Here is an 18,146-nt window from a genome sequence, read left to right on the forward strand (position 1 = left end):
CAAACTCAAAATGTTCATGTTGATTTCTCAGTGCACATGTCAATAGATATTCAAGGTATACACATTGCATACAAAGCTCAGGGGAATCTAAATATAGCAAGCAGTTAACTGTTCTGCGCAGTTTTCATGTTGTCATCCAATTGGTTGTGTCATGTGGGAAATTGCTGCAAAATCCAATTTGCTTTCAGATACAAGTGAATATAAAATGTAAAGGAATCCAAGTCACTGAAAAAAAAATCAAACTGGAAATGTTCAGATTAGTTTAAAAGAAGTAATTAGCTCTTCATTGTCACTGTCATTATGATTATTGGCCTTATCCTCTCTGATCAGAGAATCATTTCCCACATCTATCAAACATAATTTTCCAAAGATACAAATGGGATAGTCAGTTAAATTGATTATTATAAATTACAGTGCGTTTTTCATGCACACAATGAGCACAATGTTAACTTTTCCTGAAGAATTTAGTTAAGTAGGGGATTGCAGCACAACTGCAGCAATTCTGCTTCAGGATCCAGATCAGAGGGCAAATCTTCAAAGAAGAAAAAAAGAGGCTGGACATGGATACACCAGATGGCCTAATCTGATTCAAGATAATCCCATGCAAACCAGACTTGGTATTAAACTAAATTGAAACTGGACATTTTTGGTGAACTCCAACATTTAGCAATTAAGAATTGTGCTGAATCCAGCACAATTTCCAAAGCTACCTGATCATGATGAATGGACGCAAGAGTCATAATCAACCACAAGGTTTACCTGCAACCATACCTTTCATCCCTCCCACACAAATGCTGGCAAATTGGCAGTATATCATTCAGACTGCCTAAACATGAAAGTTGGTGCAGCAATAGTCTTAAACTTTGACAGTTAAGTTTGGGAGGAAAGTTCAACAGAGTTCAACGTTTGCTTTTCAAACTTTGAAAATCCCTAAAGTGAAAGTTATGTGCCAAACTTCAATCAAAAATTTGATGGGCTTCAGAAAGGAAAAAGACTTTTATTGCAAGAATTTTAACTCAAATTATCTTGCTGTTTTAAAGTAGGACCCAAATCATAACACCTACAGTCAAAATGTTTCCATTCATTTTAAAAACAATTGATTAACTATACTACCAATCAACTGTTTAGCTCATGAGAAAAACATATTTTCTCTCACTAGCAAAATAATGCTAGTGACCAGAAAAAGTTAATTTTGTATCCTTCATAAAAAGGTGGCAAGGGAATAGAATCTCAAAGATTCTGTACTTACTTCTCTGCCTCGACCTCTGCCTCCTCCTTGTCCTCCCAGAATCGAAAGGGATCCGCCTCCATACTCGTTGCCAGAATAAGAAAGCATTCCCCTCCCCCGAGAGCCTACAGTTGAAGGCTTCGTAAGGAGTGAAGAAAAGCTGCTGTAGGAAGAGTAACTTCCTCTTCCTGTTCCTGTTTCCGAATCAGCCCACACCCTAGGCATTGAACTTGAATGCGTGTAGGTGTCATCCCAGTTAGACCTGCCATTATCATATAACCGGCTCTGGCTTCTACCTTCATAAGGGTCAAGGTATTGATCACCGAAATTCCTGTAGGAGCTCTCGGATCGATCAGGATAGCTATCCCCAAAGCGACTTCGTCCTGGTTCATGTAAATCGTAGCCAGATCTATACAGATCACGGCCATCCAGAGCAGACCTGGAGTCATGCGACTCATAAGGTCCAAACCTGGAAAAATTGCACAGTAAGGAAACCGGTAAAGTTACCAGTGACATACAATAAAAACCAGAACAAAACACTGTTTACCTGCTAAAAAGGGTTCAAATACTCATTCCCTTTTTCGTAGGTATATATTTTTGCTGACGTTTGAATAAAGTATATACAGTATTAACATAGTTAAATGTGCTATGAAAATAAGTTTTCAAACTCAACAAAAGATTGTACTTGACAATGATTTTAAGGAGACTTACAAACAATTGAAAAGACATGCTGATCAGATCTAAGATTTCCAACAACTCTTATGTAACATTTTTCCTCCATTAAGTTATTTTTGCATTAAAACCATCAGTCAATATACATTTACTGCAGTCAGTATTAAATGTAAACCACTTAACAGAGGTTGCTACTTTTCCTGTTTTTTGAGAGCATGAAAACTTATTTACAGAAATAAATTAAGTATTTCACTTAAATGATAAACCTACCTAGAATATGAAAGCATATTCAGAGCCAGCAAGAATCATAAGCAACTAACCTTTAGAATTCTGTTTGAATTCTTTACATTAAATCATTAATAAAATTATTTCTTTAAAGTCACATCTTTGAACAAGTCCAGAGCACTAGTTTATGCAATAGTTATGTTAATCCAATTAGTTTTAATATTGACAGCTATTTATTACGGAGTTTTCCAACTGCTTCATTTTTGAGCAGGATTATCATTGGTATAGTCTTTGTAGTCTCTGAAATCATCAAGACGCTTATTGCAGTGGGTATATTGCCATATCTTTCAAAAATACAGTGCCAGATATTACAGGTCAGATCTATGGCATTTCAGCAGATTGAGGTCGTAATCTATGCAACTTTAATGCAGATACAATATATTTTGAATAATCAGAGGCATACTCATGTAAGAGAAGCCTGTTTTGCCGCTGGTTTCATACCAACTTGAATTATAAGTCTATGAAATGATGTTTTGAACTGAGAGATACAGCATTAATAACAAAAAATGTCTTCATATATAAGCTTACAGAATGATCACATATATCCTACATAAACTACAAATACCACTGGCTACAGTAGCCAGTTAGTTTAAGTTTGTTTGAACTGACTATGAAACATGGGGACAGGTGTGGTGTATCAAACTCTCTTCAGTCACCCTACAGTGCCATGAGACAACCTTAAAGAGTATGGGTTTACATCTCAATTTTCAAATTTTCTAACTGGGCCATTCATTCACAGGATGAGGACTTCTTGAAAGTTCAGACTTAATTGCCCACCCCCAAAAGCTCAAACGACCACCACTCTGTATAGCTTACCCCTACCAGTAAAAATGGATAATGGAGCTGTCACTCAAAACAGGAGTGGTGTGAGACTTGGTGGGGGTGGGGGAGGGAGGGAAGAGAGATGGATTTTAATCACTGCTGTTTTTCTCAGATTAATTACGAGCTGCGGCTTTGTACCAAAAAAAAGCCGGCTGAGTATTTATTTAACATGTAAACAGCCAGCAGGAAATAAGTGCATTGTTTGGTGTTCAAAAATAGTCATTTCATTGTGCTTTTCACACCTCCCCACCGCCACTGTATTTAAGGTTTTTAAATTTCCATTAAGCATCACATAAATTCAATGAGAGAAACACTTTCACATGGTCCTTTTAATTTTCCTATTAAACTTTTTTTTGGTAGTTTTTGTGCTCATTAGGTGAGAAACATGAATGGTAAATAATAAAAGCTTTTTCAACAATCTGATAAACATTAGTGACACTTCTTTTAAAAAATAAAACCAGAGCAAACAAGATTTACCATCTTTAAAATAAACCATTTAACATCTAATATGCTCAGAACTGCTACCGTATTAATGTTATCCATGGAGAATAAGCATTTTATGAAAATAACCCATTTCGTCTGTAAATGTTATATCATTTCTCTTAATTAACTGCAAACATTTTATCTCGTTTGCAGTCTGCACAGTTTAGATACCTTGAAATTTATCATAATTGTTCAGCTGCCTCTCAGCACTACCTACCCACATTGTTGTATTTCACTCTACAAACACAAAACTCTTTCATTTTAAGATGTATTTTGGTAGTGCTAGCTTTGGTGATCAATGACCTGCTTCTGATGGGATTTAATTGAAAGAAAGCAATCACTCTAAAGTCCAATAAGTCAGTTAAGTAATGAAATCATGCCCACTTCTTTTAGACTAAGATGTCAAAGGTCTAATTAGCAACTTCTATTGATCCTAATAAATTGCTATGAAATAAAGCAATCCATCATAATCTGTCCTGGAAATGAAATAATGCTGCCTTTATGAATTTTTGAAGACAACCTGGTTGGTCAACACAAGCTTAGCTGAACTGCAGCATTGAATTGAAATTTGTAATTACTTCAATACATTTTTATCTTTGAATTTAAAATGTTCAGCATGTCTCGAAAGACAGGCAGTAATAAATGATTAAGATTGTTTCACCTACCTCTCAGTCCTACTCGGGTAAGATTCAAGGAAAGATCTGGAGGTCCCATAAGAACTACGTTCATAGTCACCACTCATTCCCATACCTTTAATTAAAACAAAAAGTTAATATTTTCAGTTGAGCGCTCATTAAATATTTCCACAGAACAACTGACTAGAAGTATTTGTCAGGCCATCATTTGAGGCATTCAAAAATAAAGGGTTGAATTGGCTATCATGTTTTAAAAGGAGACAAAAACTAAACTAGATACATTTAAGACCTGACAGAGCTAGTTTAAAGCTGTGAACAGTTCTCATCTTCATTGTCTTTGTACTAATTCAGTTCATTCAAATTAAATCCCATCCTGTTCAGACTGAGGATAAGTGCAAAGCAAGCCATAACCCCAGATTCAAAACTTGTTCTTCACTGAATCGGTTGAAACTCTGCTGTCAATGTGGGAGGTTTGCGAACATGCAGTCTTTACTCACTTGCAAAGAACAGGCAAATAAGAAAAGGTACTGTAATGACACCTGAAAAGTTTGAGATATCTGACCAATACTGCCACCTGATTTTCACACTCAGGAAATTCATCTTGTACTCCCCTCACGTTAGTGGCAGCTTTTTGCTGTATTCCTGTTCCAGCCCTTGGTAATATCATATTGCATACAGAAATTCCCTATTTTAATAAAGCATGTGAATTAATTACGCAGCAAGTAGCAGCATTTTAGATATTTAAAGTTTAACTGCTCAAATGAAACAAAGTTCATACGTGTGGCACCAATATTAAAAACAAAATTCTGGAGACCTTTTTGACATCTCAAAATGTAATTCTGAATGACCGTATTTTTATTAGCTAACACAGCAATGATGCTTTTCAATAAACTAATCAAAATTCCAACGTCTTGGTTAGGAAAGCAATTTTAGAACTCTTACTCAAACACCAAAAATATATATCTTATTAAATATAAAAGGTACAGGTAATATATGGGCAACTGACTAAACAAGATCATATTTAAAATATTTCAAAACTATTTCATGGGTTGTGGAGGTTTCCTGTTGCAAATTGCCCTGAAAATTTGCCCTTGATTTACATAACAGAACCAATAGTTTTCAAAATATGAACATCATTATGAGCAGGAATTAAAACCAGCATTGCATTCAAGTTGCTAATATTTCTTCAATAGCGGACTTCTCTGCAAACTAGATGATGAAATTAACCCTTCTAAAGCATCTGTCTGACTTGCTGAGAATCCCCAGCACATTTTTTTCAATTTTATTTCAAACTTTCAGCATCTGCAATTTTATCCAATTGCTCTGTCGTCTCAAACGAAGGTGATCCTAATTTCATGGATCACAGCTCATGATTTTCTATTCAATCTTAGGCCATCTTTGCTGCCCCAACTGTCCATTCTCGAGTCATTCATGTATTCACTTAATGAATGCATTTCTTGAGTAAAGCTTATTGCAATTGAAATTTATGCCTTCATATCAATATCTTCCATGGTGAATATTTTTCAAAACTTTCAAAACCTTGAAGCAATAAGAACAAGACCTTTTGAATTTATTAAAAATTCACCAGCTCAAGCAGTCGCAAATGATTGTACTCAACTAACTTAAACACAAATTGCCGCTTAAGCTATTAGTCATAGATCCGTAGTGATGTACAGCACGGAAACAGACTATCCAGTCCAACTCATCTATGCCGACAAGATATCCTAACCTAATCTAGTCCCAGTTGCCAGCACCTGGCCATGTCCCTCTAAACCCTTCCTATTCACATAACCACCCAGATGTCTTTTAAATGTTGTAATTGTACCAGCCTCCACCACTTCCTCTGGGAGCTCATTCCATACACGCAACACCCTTTGTGTGAAAAAAGGTGCCTCTTAGATCCCTTTTATATCTTTCCGTCCTCACCCAAAACAATGCCCTCTAGTTCTGGACTCCACAACCCCAGGGAAATTACCATGACAATTTATCCTATCCATGCCCCTCATGATTTTATAAACCTCTATAAGTTCACCCCTCAACCTCTGACATTCCAGGGACAACAGCCCCAACCTAATCAGTCTCTCCCTGTAGCTCAAACTCTCCAACCCTAGCAACATCCCTGTAAATCTTTTCTGAACCCTTTCAAGTTTCACAACATAGTTCCTATAGGAGGGAAACCAGAAATGCACGCAATATTCCAAAAGTGGCCTAACCTGTACAGCCGCAACATGACCTCCCAACTCTTACCCTCAATGCTCTGACCAATAACGGAAAACATACCAAACACCTTCTTCACTATCCTATCTACCTGTGACTCTACTTTCAAGGATCTATGAACCTACACTCCAAGGTCTTTGTTCAGCAACACTTCCCAGAACCTTAGTATTAAGTGTAAAAGTCCTGTTCTGATTTGCTTTTCCAAAATCCAGCTCCTCTCATTTATCTAAATTAAACTCCATCTGCCACTCCTCAGTCCACTGGCCCATCTGATCAAGATCCCATTGTACTCTGAGGTAATCTTCTTCGCAGTCCACTATATCTCTAATGTTTGTGTCATCTGCAAACTAAACAATTATACCTCCTATGTTTACATCCAAATCATTCATATAAATGAAGAAAAGCAATGGACCCAGCACCAATCCTTGTGGCACTCCACTGGTCACAGGCCTCCAGTCTGATAGGCAACCCTCCACTACCACCCTCTGTCTTCTTTCGAGTCAGTTCTGCATCCAAATGGTTAGTTTTCCCTGTATTCCATGAGATGCAACCTTGCTAACCAGTCTCCCATGAAGAACCTTGTCAAACACCTTGCTGAAGTCTATATAGATTACATCCACTGCTCTGCCCTTGCCAATCCTTTTTGTTACTTCTTCAAAAACCTCAATCAAGTTTGAGAGACATGAATTCCCATGTACAAAGCCATGCTGACTATCCCTAATCAGTCCTTGCCTTTCCAAATACATGTAAATCCTGTCCCTCAGGATTCCCTCCAATAACTTAGAGTAATAGAGATGTAAAGCATGGAAACAGACCCTTCGGTCCAACCCGTCCATGCCAACCAGATATCCCAACCCACTCTAGTCCCACCTGCCAACACCCAGCCCATATCCCTCCAAACCCTTCCTATTCATTTACCCATCCAAATGCCTCTTAAATGTTGCAATTGTACCACCACATCCTCTGGCAGCTCATTCCATACACGTACCACCCTCTGCGTGAAAAAGCTGCCCCATAGGTCTTTTATATCTTTCCCCTCTCACCCTAAACCTATGCCCTCTAGTTCTGGACTCCCCGACCCCAAGGAAAAGACTGTCTATTTATCCTATCCAGGCCCCTCATAATTTTGTAAACCTCTATAAGGTCGCCCCTCAGCCTCCGACGCTCCAGGGAAAATGCCCCAGCCTGTTCAGCCTCTCCCCATAGCTCTCATCCTCCAACACTGGCGACATCCTTGTAAATCTTTTCTGAACCCTTTCAAGTTCCACAACATCTTTCCGATAGGAAGGAGACCAGAAATGCACACAGTATTCCAACAGTGGCTGAACCAATGTCTTATACAGCCGCAACATGACCTCCCAACTCCTGTACTCAATACTCTGGCCAATAAAGGAAAGCATACCAAACACCTTCTTCACTATCCTATCTACCTGCGACTCCACTTTCAAGGAGCTATGAACCTGCACTCCAAGGTCTCTTTGTTCAGCCACACTCCCTAGGACCTTACCATTCAGTGTATATGTCCTGCTAAGATTTGCTTTCCCAAAATGCAGCACCTCGCATTCATCTGAATTAAACTCCATCAGACACTTCTCAGCCCATTGGCCCATCTGGTCCAGATCCTGTTGTAATCTGAGGTAACCCTCTTCACTGTCCACTACACCTCCAATTTTGGTGTCATCTGCAAACTTACTAACTGTACCTCTTATGCTCGCATCCAAATCATTTATGTAAATGACAAAAAGTATTGGGCCCAGCACCGAATTTCGTGGCACTCCACTGGTCACAGGCCTCCAGTCTGAAAAACAACCCTCCTCCACCACCCTCTGTCTTCTATCTTTGAGCCAGTTCTGTATCCAAATGGCTAGTTCCCCTCGTAGTCCAGGAGATCTAACCTCGTTACTCAGTCTCCCATGGGGAACCTTGTCAAACGCCTTACTGAAGTCCAGATAGATCACATCTACTGCTCTGCCCTCAATCTTCTTTGTTACTTCTTCAAACAACTCAATCAAGTTTGAGAGACGTGATTTCCCACACACAAAGCCAGGTTGACTATCCCGAATCAGTCCTTGCCTGTTCAAATACATGTACATCCTGTCCCTCAGGATTCCCTCCAACAACTTACCCACCACCGAGGTCAGGCTCACTGGTATATTGCTCCCTGGCTTGTCTTTACCACCCTTCTTAAACAGTGGTACCACGTTTGCCAACCTCCAGTCTTCCGGCACCTCACCTATGGCTATCGATGATACAAATATCTCAGCAAGAGGCCTAGCAATCACTTCTCTAGCTTCCCACAGAGTTCTCGGGTACACCTGATCAGGTCCTGGGGATTTATCCACTTTTAACCGTTTCAAAACATCCAGCACTTCCTCCTCTGTAATCTGGACATTTTGCAAAATGTCACCATCTATTTCCCTACAGTCTATATCTTCCATATTCTTTGCCATTTCAGGAAATTTATTTGCTAAGTAGGTAATCAGGGATTTACAGATACACATCTTCCCATTGAAAAACACAGTAATTAAGGCAGAGACTCTTGCAGTCAGAAAATAAAGAATCAATACTTCAGGACAAACTTCAAAAGTTTCACCTCTTCACAAAATATGATAATATAGAGAAGTCCCAGGGAAATTTCAAGATATTAAATTCATTTTTCAGCCTTCTGCTACAAGATGTGCTCAAACTCCAATTTGATATTTAACTATGTTGTACATTTAGATTGGATTTTTCACCAGCCCATTATTTAAACGTTGCTTGAAAAATCATCCACAAAGACATTTTGTATGCAGCTGCCAGCTAAAACCCTATTGCTTTCCTTGCCTGTTCAATCTCGTTTAAGTTGTATATCCATTATCAATATTATAAAGTAATTGAACTTATTTTTAGGGCAAGCTGAATTTTATTCCAGCTAATAATCTTTCAGATTGCCTTTCACAACTTTCCAGAAATGAACTAATAAAGGAGCTCTGAATGATAACGTATACAAACTTGAATGCTTTGTGATTTCAGTGACACCTCTCAGATCAAGTTTTGCAATAAATTCACAAGCCATTTAACAAATTGTGTAAACTGCAAGCAAAGTATAACAGAAAAGCACCTCAGCCTTCATCATGCAACACACAAACTATGCTATACGATTCAACCTGTAATTTGACCACATTATCACTACTCTACAATCAACCTCAATAGCAGGTTTTCCATTGAGCGGTTTAATGCTGATACTGAATCAAAAGTGGAACTTTGCGATTGCTTTGTAGACCAAACTATTTGATTTCCAGCACATTCGAAACCAGTTTGCACTACTGCGCCAGATTTTGAAAAGATACAGCTACAAACATTCACGCATATCAGTGTAAACTGTTAGCTTTATAAATAAAAAGAAAACTATTTAGAATTCTCTCCGTGAAATTATTAGTCCTAGAATGGTTTATGAATCCTTAAAGCTCTGTGGCATGAAAGTACCTTGCAAGCATGTGAAGGATGAGCAACAATTCTGGCACATAAAAGGCCACTTACCATATGTACCCAGCACCTCAACTGGAAAATGCTAAATTTAAAGAAACCTACAGAAGTAAATTTGCCCTGAGTCTCCGCTTTACCTGGTAAATGCTACAAAATGGATTGAAACAGCTAAAGTAATACTTTCAGATTACAGGGACTTAAATGATGGTAAAGTGCCATCAGTAGAGACTGGAGTACAAACCATATAGTGCCTAAGCATGTGGCATATTAAATGCATATTTAGGCAAGACAGCTTCAAATGCTAATAACATACATTGTATAAATTTACATATTATAGATTCCTAACATCTTTTCATGAACAGTAAACATTGGATACATGTTGCATCACTCAAAAGAGCAGTGACAAATGAAAAGTGACTTTAGAAAGCGGATTGATTTTCAGGTCAATGATACTTCATTTCGTGTTGCTCGGCCATTCTGTTCCCACCTGATTTCCAGTTGTCCCTGGTACTCCAACTGCTGTTGCTGCCACTGTTCATCCATTCTGAACCACCTGTGCAGCAATAAAAAAAAATTCAATAGTCAAATCACGGGTGAACTAAATTCTTCGGTGGGTAAAAGTATTGCCTCACTAAGGGTTTTCTAACTAAGTGCTCATGGGTGGGCCGAATTTTCTGATTTTTGTACCTACTGAAATTGTCATGATGTTAACTTCATGTTGACCATCTCCTAAACTAGTAATTGTTGTTAGTTGCTAAGTTGTCACCTTTCAGAGGCATACACATGCTGTTGTAACAAAAATTTTACATTCACAATCAATATATTGGGGGAAGACGATATTGTACAAGTTATCAAAACTATTGAGCAGTTGCTGATCTGAAGTCGATCATTTTAGTATCCAGCTGCAAAGAAGGAGCAAAAATGCCCAGAACTTAAAAAGTGGAACTACTAGGTTTATTTTACCTATTTCCAGGTAATTTTAAATGAAACTACATAACTCGTATACAACAGGGTTTCATTATGAAACTGAATGAAAGCACCACCCACAATGATCACTAGATGGAGCCTCAGTACTGTTCCAAAGAGACACAATTGTATTTTGATTCTGAGTGGGAAACATAATTACAATGTGCATGAAAACAGTTCAATGTCTGACAACTTAAACTGTTAAAGACTTGCACATATGAAAAGCATATTTCACAATTACCAAATGCATCACAACAAATTAACAGCTTTTCTTTTGAAGTACAGTTATTGTAGGAAGGTTGGGGATGTAAGATCAGAATCTCAAACTCAACATAAAAGTCATGGTTTTCTGGGCATCTGTAATCCACGTGCTCCTAAATACTTCTGAGCCTTGAAAAACCCATAGTGAGCACTTCAAAGCACTGCCGAAGTAGCACAGTGATGCCTTTACATGATCCTCCAAATCTCCTGACAAGAAAAAAAGTCCAACAGCAGCATTTTCTCCCAAGATAGATCGAGTGAATCCTTAAAAGATTGCTGTGCTCTTCCAGCACCACTAATCCAGAATAACGAAAGTAGGAGTATACTTAAGAGGGAAATCAGGAGGGCAAAACGGGGACATGAGATAGCTTTGGCAAATAGAGTTAAGGAGAATCCAAAGGGGTTTTACAAATATACGAAGGACAAAAGGGTAACTAGGGAGAGAATAGGGCCCCTCAAAGATCAGCAAGGCCGCCTTTGTGTGGAGCCACAGAAAATGGGGGAAGATACTAAATGAATATTTTGCAGGCAAAGTCTTTTCCTGGGGGCCAGGGAGTCCAGAACTAGAGGGCATAGGTTTAGGGTCAGAGGGGAAAGATATAAAAGAGACCTAAGGGGCAACTTTTTTACGCAGAGGGTGGTACGTGTCTGGAATGAGCTGCTAGAGGATGTGGTGGAGGGTGGTACAATTGCAACATTTAAGAGGCATTTGGATGGGTATATGAATAGGAAGGGTTTGGAGGGATATTGGCAGGTGGGACTAGATTGGGTTGGGATATCTGGTTGGCATGGACGGGTTGGACCGACGGATCTGTTTCCATGCTGTACATCTCTATGACCACCATTGAGACACTAATCACTCAAAATAAGTCCCATTTTGCAGGGGATAGCACATTTATGCCTAACAGATTCTCAAAGCAACTGCTTTACTTTAACTCAAATTGCAGTGGGAGACTCTAGGAAGAGCAACTTTAGAGATGCACTGTTAAGGAACGAAAAGATTAAATGTAGCTGTCGACCCCCTATTTAATTTTTAATGTCAACCTCCGAGAAGCTGAGATTTCGGCAACAAGCTGATTTACCACCATTCAGCTATAATTTACTTCATTTAGAAATTGAGAAAAGGCACTGCAGTTTCTTGATTATTTTCACGCGTACAATGCTTTCCACTGATCTGATGCTCATTAGGTCTTCATTCAGATACCCCTATTTGCACAGGAAACCTTGGTTAAAACTGCACACTACAAAGGTAAACCCTCTCTTAGTCTCAGGCTGTTAACCATCTGCATTTCAATGTACCTTTAACATGGGGCAGCATGGTGGCTCAGTGGCTAGCACTGCTGCCTCTCAGCGCCAGAGACCTAGGTTTGATTCCTGCCTCAGGCAACCATATGGAGTTCACACATTCCAGCTTTGGGCACCTGTCTATGAGGAGTTTGCATATTCTCCTCGTGTCTATGCAGGTTTCATCTGGGTGCTCCAGTTTCCTACCACAATCCAAAGATGTGCAGGTCAGATGAATTGGCCATGCTAAACTGCCCATAGCATTTGGTGCATTAATCAGGGGTAAATATAGAGTAGGGGAATGGGTCTGGGTGAGTAACTCTTCAGAGGATCAGTGTGGACTTGTTGGGCCGAAGGGCCTGTTTCCACACTGTAGGGAATCTAATCTAATCTAATCAATTTCAAGATGCTTAACAGAATCAAAGCCATTTAATGGAGTTTTTGCCACAGATTGCCAAATGGTTCAAACACTTATGGAGAGAATTCAAGTCATAGAAATGTACAGCATGGAAACAGACCCTTCGGTCCAACCTGTCCACGCCGACCAAATATCCCAACCCAATCTAGTTAGCCCCACCTGCCAGCACCCGGCCCATATCCTTCCAAACCTTTCCTATTCATATACCCAAGCACATGAATGCCAAAGGTGAAACAATGACAATCAAAAGTTAAAACCAATACTAGGACTGCAGCAAAAGACCAACATACAGTAGTTACTGATGAACATGGCTTGGAGAGATTTAGAATAGGTAGTTTTGAAAGATTTAGAATAGGTAGTTTTCACATTTATGGAGGGCGGAAGAAAGAAGGCAGGTCAGGACAGTAATGAAGTTATCAAACCAAGAGTTATCAAAAGGATGGAAAAGGGTTTCAGCAATGATCTGAGGCAGTTAAACAAATGAGCGCTAATGGACATTTGGATTTCCAGAATGTCTTTGACAAGGCGTCACACAGGAGGCTGCTAACTTAGAGACCATTGTGTTAGGGGCAAGACATTGGCATGGACAGGGGGTTGGCTGACTATCAGAAGGCAATGAGGAGAGATAAAGGGGTCATTTTCAGGATGGCAACCAGTGACTAGTGAAGTTCTGCAGGGGTCAGTGTTGGGACCACAACCATGCACATTATACACTGATGATCCGGATGAAGGAACAAACGGCATTGTTGCTAAGTTTACAAGTAACACAAAGATAGGTAGAGGGAAAGGTAGCGCTGAGGAAGCGGGGAGTGTGTTGAAGGACTTGGATTAAGACTGGGGATGCGGACAAAGAAGTAGCAGATGGAATGCAATGTGGGAAGTGAGAGGTTATGCACTTTGACATAGGAAGAATGAAGGCATAGACTATTTTCTAAATGGGGAAAGGGGTTTAGAAATCTGAGGCACAAAGGAACTCGGGAGTCCTCGTTCAAGATTGTCTAAAGGTTAACATGCAGGTTCAGTCGGCAGTTAGGAAAAAAAATGCAATGTTAGTTTTCATTTCCAAGAGGGCTCAAACACAAGAGCACAGATGCACTGCTGAAGCTGTATAAAGGTCTGGTCAGACTGCATTTGAAAAACTGCGAGCAGTGTTGGGCCCCATATCTAAGGAAAGATGCATTTGCACTGGAGGGGGTCCAAAGGAGGTTTAGAAGAATGATCCCAGGAATGAAGAGCTTGTCATATTAGAAATTGTTGAAAACTCTGGGTCTGTACTCTCGGTCTTTAGAAGGACGACAGGGATCTCACTGAAAGGTACAGAACACTGAGAGGCCTGGATAGAGTGGACATAGAGAAGGTACTTCCACTTACAGACCACACTTGGACCCAAGGGCACAGCATCAGAATGAACAGACGACCCCCCATCCCTGAGATGAGGAGGAATTTCTTCAGCCAGAGTGAATATGTGGAACTCACTGCTGCAGAAGGATGTGGAAACCATGTCACTGAGCATATTTAAGACTGATAAATAAGTTCTTGGGGAGTAAAGGAATCAAAGGTTACAAGGAGAACGCAGGAAAATTGGATGAGAAACATAATGGCCACAACTGATGGGCCAAATTACCTAATTTTGCTCCTGTATCCTACTGTCCCAATTTAAAGAAATATTTAGAAACATACTGGTGAAAAAAATCAAATGCTAGCGAGACTAAGCAGGTCTAGAAGCATCTTTGGAGAGAGAACAGAATTAACATTTCAAGGCTAACATGATTCTTCTTCAGAACTGAAAGAGGGAAGAGAAGGACCAAGAGGGCAGATAGTGCAGATGCCCAGTGCAAAAGGCGTTGTTAATAGTGGAGAAAGAAAACAAGAGATACAAAATGAGTTGAAATTATGCAAGTGAGAAACAAACAAAAATAGAGACCGGAGAAACTCAGCAGGGCTGGCAGAATCTGTGAAAAGAAAGTAGAATTAACAATCCAAAGACCCTTCTTCAGAGCATCTGAAATATTAACTGTTAACTGAAATATTAACTATCCACAGATGCTGCCAAACCTGCTGAATTTCTCCAGCAATTTATGAATTTAGAGTCGGAGATGTACAACACAGAAACAGACCTAATTTGGTCCTGTTTGCCAGTACCTGGCCTATATCCCTCTAAACCTTTTCGATTCATATACTCATCCAGATGCCTTTTAAATGCTGCAATTGTACCAGCCTCCACCACTTCCTCTGGCAGCTCATTCCATACATGTACCACCCTCTGTGTGAAAAAAATTGCCCCTTAGATCCCTTTTATATTTTTCCCCTCTCACCCTAAACCTATGTCCTCTGGTACTGGACTCTCCAACCCCAGGAGGAAAACCTTGTCTATTTACCACATCCATGCTCCTCCTCAGCTTCCAACACACCAGGGAAAATAGCTCTAGCCTATCCAGCCTCTCCCTATGGCTCAGACTCTCCAACCCAGGCAAAATCCTTGTAAATCTATTTTATTTGTTTCAGATATCCAGTATATGCAGTCCCTTATTCAGTGTCTATAAGGGGGAGAAAATTGGTCCTCTCTACTACGTGCAAAGTAAACAAGACAAATATGGTGTGTGGGGTGTGTGACAATACAAGGAAAAGTGGAGAAAAGTGCAGCTAGTTTCTGAAGTTATTGGATTCAATATTTAGATTGAGACAGTAAAGTACCTCATTAGAAAATGAGGTGCTACCAGTCATTGTGCTTCATTGCAATATTGTGGCAGGCACAGGATACAAGTATCATCGTGATATGAAGGCGGCTTAATGAAATGGCAGGGACCTGATATATCAGGTCATTCTTACAGACTGGAGTTGTTTGGCAAAGCTGTCACCCAGTCTGCATTTTGTTATGAACATGTAGGTGTTATGTACCTTTAAGAGAGCTAAAAACTAGCAGAACTATCTGACACAGCACCAAGTATCCTGAACAAGATATAATGCAACATTTGGTCGAACAACTCCATGAGCTGGTTGCATGGCGACGATAAAACAAATTTGAATTAGCCCAACCAGTTTGAATTATACCCCCAAAAATACCAAACTCCAATCAAGTTTGAATTTAGCATACTGACAATCTTAAAAGCCGTGATACAATCCGATGCTTTGGGGGTATAAAATGGGGGAAAATTGAACAATTGAGAGAACTGCCAAACCACCAGCATCTGCAGACTGCCTGAAGAATAGCTCTCTTAAATGTACCTTTATCAATCAGTGACCTGTGAAACAGAAATCCCTAAGAAGAAAACACTGAGGAAGATAAGATTTGACATCTGGCTGGTTTTGAAAACTTGAATTTTTGTTAAATCTTAATTGGGGGCTTTTATCAGACTAGTATTGTAGAAGAGGAAGGTAAAAGATAGGTTAGAGAAAGGAGTTGTAAATAGTTGTTAGTTAATTATTCTGTTATACCTTAACAAATAAAGTTGTTAATATTTACATTAAATAGTTCACAGCCTCTCAAATTTTCAGATTACTGTATGGGATAAATCTTTTCTGTGTTGCTGGTTTAAATTAAGCAGGAGGGTTTACTCAGTGTCGTAACAATTTGGACTCGCTAATGTAAAGTTGACCGCATTGTAAGCAGTGAATACGGCAGATCATATTGGAAGAATATGCCAAACACTGTTACGCCTTCTGTGGCTGCATGGAAAAGCACCACAGTGGAGTGAGCACCATTTGGAGTGACAGGAGTGGCTCAGGATGACATGGAGCCAACAGTCATGTTGGCTGTTCTGTCCTGGGAAGAACAGCACAAGCTCGAAGAACCACATCTCATTTTCCACTTTGCCACCTTTTAGCCTAATGGGTCTCAATATTGAATTCAATAACTTCAGAAATGTACCACTTTACATTTGCTCTCCATTTTTACCTTCATCCCCCAGGTAAGAGAAATGAACCCAGAAACTAAAAATGTACTTTTAAAAAAAACTGATACATGGGTTTATTTAGAGGCTGATTGGCTTTTAAGATCTAGTTATTTTACAAGTTTTAATTTTGTAATTAGGCAATACACCTTTATATTTAATATATTACACCCTGATGAGTTTAATACTATCTGGTACAACAGTCCCAAATACTATTACAGCATTTTTAAATTACATACAAGCCGATTGATAATTACTTTAAGATCAATTGGAGGAATTTTGTGACTAACTGTGCTATGTGCACCAGGAAGAGCATGTTAAAATTTTAATTAACCTTTCTTGCGTTTTGTGTTTTCTAACTAAAAAAAGTGAAAATCTAAGCAACAATGAACAAACAAGTTCATGAAAAAAAACGCCAATTTCTTGCTGATTATAAGAAAGCCCGTGAGACAAAGGACTCTTTTAAAGAGGGACACAATGGAAATCGCGGATCTTGAGAAAACCCGTAATATAACGAAATGCACTAACAATGGGTGGTGAAAATGTTCAGGTGGTTGTACTCTGAGCGTGTAATGTGATTCTGAGCTGCTGGGTCTGTTGTGTGCCCTTATTCTGAGCATCAGCAGCGGGGGATGGGCCAAGCTGGGTGTAAAATGGCTGCCCAACAACCTTGGGGGGGGGGGGGGGGGGAAGAGACGGATATGTTCCTCGGTATTTATTCTGCAAGCCCTGTGTTATTGAAGCGCTCACGGAGTGAAGAGTGGCCTCACTGCCCGGTCACCCCGAGTCCCCCTCCCCCTCCCCCCTGAGCACCCGCACCGCCGCCATTTTAAACTCGGCGCCGGGCCTCACCGACCAGCCACAGCTCGACACACAGAGACCGAGAATAGGACACACGGGCTCCTTCGGCCACCTCCGCCGAGCCCCCTCTTTACCGGGGATGTCGGTGAGGTTCTGTCAGGCCGAACTCCAGCCCCATTCCACAAGAGGAGGAGGAGGAGAGGAGAGTGGCGCCTCCCCCCCCGCTCCCACGGCCAATCGCCGGCTCTTACCTCTCAGATTCTCCGACTCTGTGGTACCCCAACCCCGGCTCGATCCTCGCAGACCGTCCGTGTCGCTGACGCCCCAACTCCGGCTCGATCCTCTCAAGCCGTCCATATCCATCACGCCTGTTCTCCCCGCCCGCCGCGGTGCCTCACTCTAACCCTTCCCCCTCCTCCCGCCGCGGTGCCTCAATCTAACCCTCCCCCCTCCTCCGGCGCGGTGCCTCACTCTAACCCTTCCCCCTCCTCCCGCCGCGGTGCCTCAATCTAACCCTCCCCCCTCCTCCGGCGCGGTGCCTCACTCTAACCCTTCCCCCCTCCCTGCCCGCGGTGCCTCACTCTAACCCTTCCCCCTCCCCGCCCGCGCGGTGCCTCACTCTAACCCTTCCCCCTCCTCCCTGCCCGCAGTGCCTCACTCTAACCCTTCCCCCCTCCTCCGGCGCGGTGCCTCACTCTAACCCTTCCCCCCTCCTCCGG

General features: G+C 40.7%; 1 protein-coding gene across 1 annotated transcript in view; it reads right to left on the bottom strand.

Moving 5' to 3' along the window:
- The window catches only part of znf326 (zinc finger protein 326), a 41,010-nt gene extending 23,160 nt beyond the window's left edge, over window positions 1–17,850 (bottom strand). Inside the window, exons 1-4 of the mRNA XM_072574717.1 lie at window positions 17,679–17,850; window positions 10,295–10,360; window positions 4,156–4,240; window positions 1,250–1,697 (exon numbers count right to left, since the gene is read on the bottom strand). Of these exons, the coding sequence (XP_072430818.1) occupies window positions 1,250–1,697; window positions 4,156–4,240; window positions 10,295–10,360; window positions 17,679–17,790 (711 nt within the window). The 5' untranslated portion in view covers window positions 17,791–17,850. The remainder of the gene's footprint in view (window positions 1–1,249; window positions 1,698–4,155; window positions 4,241–10,294; window positions 10,361–17,678) is intronic.
- Window positions 17,851–18,146: the final 296 nt, after the last annotated feature.

Source organism: Chiloscyllium punctatum, chromosome 7, assembly GCF_047496795.1.
Source record: "Chiloscyllium punctatum isolate Juve2018m chromosome 7, sChiPun1.3, whole genome shotgun sequence".
Classification (NCBI taxonomy): Eukaryota; Metazoa; Chordata; class Chondrichthyes; order Orectolobiformes; family Hemiscylliidae; genus Chiloscyllium; species Chiloscyllium punctatum.